The sequence below is a fragment of the Colobus angolensis genome, unplaced genomic scaffold, assembly GCF_000951035.1.
Source record: "Colobus angolensis palliatus isolate OR3802 unplaced genomic scaffold, Cang.pa_1.0 Scaffold2, whole genome shotgun sequence".
Classification (NCBI taxonomy): domain Eukaryota; kingdom Metazoa; phylum Chordata; class Mammalia; order Primates; family Cercopithecidae; genus Colobus; species Colobus angolensis.
The window spans coordinates 3,211,639-3,217,638 of NW_012115154.1; the positions used below are offsets into that span (position 1 = coordinate 3,211,639).

Below are 6,000 nucleotides of genomic sequence, written 5' to 3' on the forward strand. Positions count from 1 at the left end.
TACCCCCTCTTCACAGCTCTTGAAGAAACCAGGACCCACTTGGGAGAGAAGCAAGCAGAGGCATGAGGATTAGCTGAGGGGAAAGGAAAAAGAAATGGAAGAAACATGTCTAGAAGGGCCGGTGACAGAGAAGGAGCCCAGGATACAAAACCTGTGTGTGGGCCCATGCCTTAGCACTAGGAAAAGCCCCACACCACAGGGTTACTGCAAGGCCCAAATGACATCACACATGCTTTCAAGGCACTGGGTAAACTGCAGAATGCTGTGCAACTCTGAGGCACTGCAATTATTACTGCAGGAAGCCAGAAAGCTCAGCAGCCTCTGCTCAGGAGAGGGGCAATGGTTAAGAAGTCACCTACCCAGCTGGGAACCTTTCCAAGAACACAAACAGGTAAAGGCTTCATGTCCCATCCACATACACACTGGCACGCAGTCATGCTCTCCCTAACACACGCACGCCCTCCCAGGCATCTAGCCCCAAAGACTCACCCCGCACGCACAACCACATGGGGAGAGGCCTGGGGAGCATGGCCGAGACAAGAGCAAGGCAAGTGGCAGGAGAAAGAAGAGGTAGCCTACCGCAGAGGGCGTAGCTCTTACTGACTGTGACCGAGCGCCTAGTCTAGCTTCTGCTCATGCAGAGTTTCTGGTCATTTCTGGTCATGAGTAAGAGCCTTGGCTGACTTTACCTCAATCAGGATTCCCAGAGCAACATCGACTATCTCGGCCTCATTCATGCAGTACACAGTCCTCGTCGCAGGGAGTCTGAAACAAAGACATGCAAGGCACAGATGACACAGACTCTCAGGTCTCACAAGGACAAAGAAAACAGGAGCAAGAGGGCCTCTTCCCACCACCTTCCCACCACACAGGAGGCGCCAACACCTCTGAGCTGAGGAGCTTTCTCCGACACGGACACAATTTCCTTAGCCTTGCAGCCCAGTGACTGGCACAAGGCTTCATGGAGGCAACACCAGGGTGCCTCCGACACTCCACCAACTGCCCTACAAGGATCTGGAAGTAGGGAAGGGCTGCCGCCTCTGAAACACACATGTGGATGCAAGAGGAAGGGGACCTCAGGCCGAGGCTGCACTGAGAGGAACCTGAAAGCAGGACCAGACTTAGGGAAAGGTGGCAGCAGTCACAAGGGAAGGCTGTCAGTCAGGAAACCTTAGAGGAGGAGCCACAGAGGGGAACACCGAGTGCTGGGGCCCCGCCCACTTGATGCTGCAGCCTGGAGACTAACCCCACCCCACGCAATTACCATCATTCAACTCACTCACTCCCCAGTTCCTGATCTCTTGCTGGTGGCCCCGCAGCTGCTGCTCATCTGTCCGTCCCTAAAGGGCTGTCCACAGGAGGAGCAGGCACCACTCAGGAGAACAGACCCTACCACTGATCTCACCCATCTGATGTTATCATGTTTGTTGTAAAGGACGAGACTGGCATTTTGGACAACTGGCATCAGAGATTGGCTGACATGGAAAACCCACTCTGTGTGTGCTGACGGCAGAGCACTCACCCAGAGGCAGAAGCGGGTGCCTGTCCTCGAAGTTTAACCCGTTTTGCCTCCTGCCCACAGCCCCTCCACCTCCTAAAAGCTCAAGAGATGATCAGACTGAAACACTCGCCCATCTTGCTGTTCTGCCTACGCTGGAAGACCTGACCCAGGTCATGGAGGTCCCTGCTCCACTTGCCAGAGTCACAGGAGTCGTCTGACCAGGGTTGTCGCACCTTGCTGCTGCCACCGGCACTGCAGCCATTCTCATCCTCTTGGGGGTCTTCGCTGGTGCCACATTCTTTGTAGCCACCTGGGCTGTCAGCCATGAGGGAAGGACCCTCTTTTTAGTCTCGGATTGTAAGGTTTCCGTCTCTGTACCTTCTCACAAAGAAAAGTCAGGGCCCAAGCTTAATGACCTGCTTTTTAATTCAGGAAGGTAAATCCCGTTCTCTCGTCACACCTGGAATGACAGGTCCATTTGTCCTCAGTGCGGGTTGATCTTTGATTCCTACAAAGAACAATAAAGTTCAGTGAATTCCAATACCTCCAGTCATCAAGCAGTTACCGGTAGGTGCAGGGTAGGCCAGAGGTGACCAAAAGGTGAGCAGGGCCCAGGAGACTCAGACGGCCATTCACAGACATCAGGCAGATGTGATTGTGGGCATAAGAGTGGCTCAGGAGACGGCCCTCTGACCTCCGCAAAGCGGTGCCCCCACACGCAGCCAGAGCCAACCAGAGATACGGCCTGCAGCCTCTGTGCTGACTGACTCAGCACAGGAGGAAAAGAAGGAAAGAGGCGGAGGCCCCTAATGTTCCTTCTCATTACCACCCCAAATGCCAGTCCTTGGGGTGCCCAACCCATCCAATCCCTAAAATACCTCTTAATGGCCTCTCCCTCATCTGGTCAACTCGATTTCTCCACTCCTCTGTGGTGGCTCAGCTACATGAAACTGAGGGCATTTTATTTCACAATAAAGTCTCATTGGCCAACACCCCGCCCTTAAGCTAAAGATACTTCTGACTGGTCAAACTTGAACCAGCAATAGGGGCCAGGAAGCATAACTCTGCCAGTCTGTAGACTCTGAAGCCCACGCTAGACTCTGATCTAGTTTGGCCTCTCTTCTTCCTATCCCAATTGTTCTGCCTCCACTCTGCAGTCCTGGAGCTCAGTCCTCACCCAGAGAGATGGAGTTGTGACTCAGAGGGCCTAGGTCTCTGAGCCTTCCACTTCGGAATCAAGCCACAAGCTCCTGAAGCAGAGGCATGCCCAGAAAAAAGTAGTCAGCGATAGTCCTCTCTGAATCACAATGTGATAATATATTGCTCATTCAGATGGCTGTTTACAATTTAAGAAAAAATATTAGCAGGCCCTCCTCCTAACCTGTATGGCCACGGGGCACACCTTTGCCAATGCACCCTCATTTCTGTCAAAACTCATTGATATTAGTGATTCCTACACCCTAAGGCGCCTCCCAAGTGCACTGCTGCAGTCTATGTGGACAAGTTTAGTTCACCCTGGGGTGCATATTAAGTACATTTCGCAAAGGAGGAACTGAGACTGAGTTAACCTGCAGAAGATCACAGAAAAGTTTGAAATCAGCTGGTTGGATTCGCAGCCAGGTCCTGCAGACTCCAGATCCCGCGCCTCCCCACTCTGCTTCTGGGCCCCAAGGGCAGGCCGCAGCACCTTCCAGAAGCCGGGTCTCCGAAACACCGCGCTGGCGGACCGACCTGGGTCCCATGCCAGCCGCTCACTGCCTAAGCGGAATGGGGCCCCCGCGGGAACACGATGTGCTGCCAGTTCACAGCCCGCCCTCGCTCTGGGGGCCGGTACCCGCCGCTGGACCTGTGGGAGGCCCAGAGGGCCGGTGACTGCGGAGGGGGTGACTGCGGAGGGGAAGACTGCGGAGGGGAAGGCGGGGGCGAAGCACCGCAGGGGCCTCGCTGACCCTGCCGCACGCGGGTCAGGGCTGCACCGGCTCCTTCCGACCGGAGCGACAGCGCGCTCCCCCCACCCCCGCCCGCCTACTGGCTTCCCTGCTCTCAGGTTCCCTCTCTCCACTTCTTGTGCCCCTTCTTAGCCTCCGGAGTGGAGCCAGGAGGCAAATTCCGAGCGGTTGTGGGACCCGCGCCCCACCCATAACTTAAATCCCTACCTTCTTTCCTGGCACCGGAACTCCCCGACCTCCTCTGGCCAGCCGCCTCTTCCGGGCCCTGCGCGCTCCCGCCCCTTACACTTCCGGTCCTGCCCAGCTCCGGGCCCCCTCGGAGTCCTAGCACCCGGGACACTTCCGGCTCCTGGCAGCTGGCTCACTGGGAGGTCCGCGGGCGCCCCAGGCTGGCTGCACCTGTACCCCTGCTGGCACACGGTTTCCTGGGCGCTGCGAACACCAGCGAGGCAGCACAGCAGGCCTGAGGAAAGTGAAAGTGTCCATTCCTGGCCTCTGAAGTTAGCAGAAGGGAATGGGAGTGTTTTGGAAAGGCCTCCCGGAATTCCCTCGGAAACCAGGTCAAGGATCCCTGATGGGCCAGGCAGCCCTCACGTACTGGAGAAGTATGGGAGCCCCACCTCTATTTGTTATGCTAATGAAGTGGAAAATTAAGAAGATAATAGAATAGTAACGTAAGTGTAGCAGGACAAGCTGCAGACAAAACTCCTCAGACACTGAGTTAAAGAAGGAAGGGGTTTATTCAGCCAGGGGCATCGGTAAGACTCCTGTCTCAAGAGCCAAGCAATTCCTGTCCCTTTTAAGGGCTCGCAACTCTAAGGGGGTCTGCGTGAGAGGATCCTGATTGATTGAGCAAGCAGGGGGTACGTGACTGCGGGTAGAATGCACCGGTAATTAGATCGGAACAAAACAGGATAGGGATTTTCACAGTGCATTGCTATACAATGTCTATAATCTATAGATAACATAACCGATTAGGTCAGGAGTTGATCTTTAACTACCAGGCCGTGGGTGTGGCCCCAGGCTGTCTGCTTGTGGATTTCATTTCTGCCTTTTAGTTTTTACTTTTTCTTTCCTTGGAGGCAGAAATTGGGCATAAGACAATATGGGGGGGGGGCTCCTCCCTTGTAAGTACTAATAGTAAAATTATAGTAAGAGAAATGACAATAGCTCATAGAATGAACTGCTCTATTAACCAAAGCTAAAAAGAATTTCAGCCCTCCCGTAGCTAAAGGATATTAACTGCCAGTCCCAAGAAACATTAACGGTATCTGCCCTCCAAATATTTGTGGCTCTGTTAAGTTTGTGTTTTCTTTTATTTGTGGCTCTGTTAAGTTTGTGTTTTCTTTTCTCTCTGCACAGCTACAAGATCACAGTGTGTCAGTAATTGGTGGGTTTTTGGTCTGACTGACTTCAAGAATGAAGCCACAGACCCTCATGGTGAGTGTAAAGACTTTTACAGTTCTTAAAAGATGGTGAGTCCAGAGTTTCTTCCTTCGGGTGGGTTCGTGGTCTCGCTGGTTTCAAGAGTGAAGCTGCACACCTTCGAGTGAGTGTTACAGCTCTTAAAGGCAGCGTGTCTGGAATTATTTGTTTTTCCTGGTGGGTTCATGGTCTCGCTGGCTTCAAGAGAGAACATGCAGACCTTCGCAGTGAGTGTTACAGCTCATGAAGGCAGCGTGGACCCAAAAAGTGAGCAGCAGCAAGATTTATTGTAAAGAGTGAAGGACAAAGCCACCACAGCATGGAAGGGGAGCTGAGCAGGTTGCCACTGCTGGCTGGGCAGCCTGCTTTTATTCCCTTATCTGACCCCACCCACATCCTGCTGATTGGTCCATTTTACAGAGCACTGATTGGTCTATTTTACAGAGAGCTGGTTGGTCCATTTTACAGAGAGCTGATTGGTCCATTTTGACAGAGTGCTGATTGGTGCATTTACAGTCCCTGAGCTAGACACGGAGTGCTGATTGGTGCATTTACAATCCTTTAGCTAAACACAGAGTACTAGACAGAAAAGTTCACTAAGTCCCCACTAGATTAGCTAGATACAGAGTACTCATTGGTGTATTTACAAACCTTGAGCTAGACACAGAGTGCTGATTGGTGTATTTGCAATCCCTTAGCTATACCTAAAGGTTCTGCAAGTCCCGGCTAGACCCAGGAACCCAGCTGGCTTCACCTAGTGGATCCCTCACCAGGGCAGCAGGCAGAGCTGCCCACCAGTCCCGTGCTGTGCCTGCATTCCTCAGCCCTTGGGCAGTCTATGGAACTGGGCGCGGGGGAACAGGGGGCAGTGCCCATTGGGGAGGCTTGGGCCACACGGGAGCCCACCACGGTGGAGGGGGGGTTGGGCATGGCAGGCTGCAGGTCCCTAGCCCTGCCCCACAGGGAGGCAGCTGAGGCCGCGCCATAATTTGAGCGCATTGTGGGCGGGTCAGCAGTGCTGGGGGACCTGGCACACCCTCTGCAGCTGCTGGTCCCGGTGTTAAGTCCTTCACTGCTCTGTTGGCGGTGCCGCCCGCTGCTCTGAGTGTGGGCCCGCTGAGCCCG

At 53.8% G+C, this 6,000-nt stretch overlaps 1 protein-coding gene across 9 annotated transcripts in view; it reads right to left on the reverse strand.

Annotated features, from left to right (window-relative positions):
* The window catches only part of LOC105511144 (chromosome unknown open reading frame, human C7orf49), a 75,815-nt gene that overhangs the window by 62,856 nt on the left and 6,959 nt on the right, over positions 1 to 6,000 (reverse strand). The window contains exons 2-5 of one of the 9 annotated variants that reach the window (XM_011941235.1): positions 3,405 to 3,722; positions 3,348 to 3,373; positions 1,735 to 2,009; positions 690 to 765 (exon numbers count right to left, since the gene is read on the reverse strand). In XM_011941235.1, coding sequence (XP_011796625.1) covers positions 690 to 765; positions 1,735 to 1,769 — 111 coding nt within the window. In that variant the 5' untranslated portion in view covers positions 1,770 to 2,009; positions 3,348 to 3,373; positions 3,405 to 3,722. Of the gene's footprint in view, positions 1 to 689; positions 766 to 1,697; positions 2,037 to 2,379; positions 2,433 to 3,232; positions 3,374 to 3,404; positions 3,729 to 6,000 lie in introns of those variants that run through there. The other 8 variants (XM_011941240.1, XM_011941239.1, XM_011941237.1 and 5 more) reach the window with 8 other exon arrangements.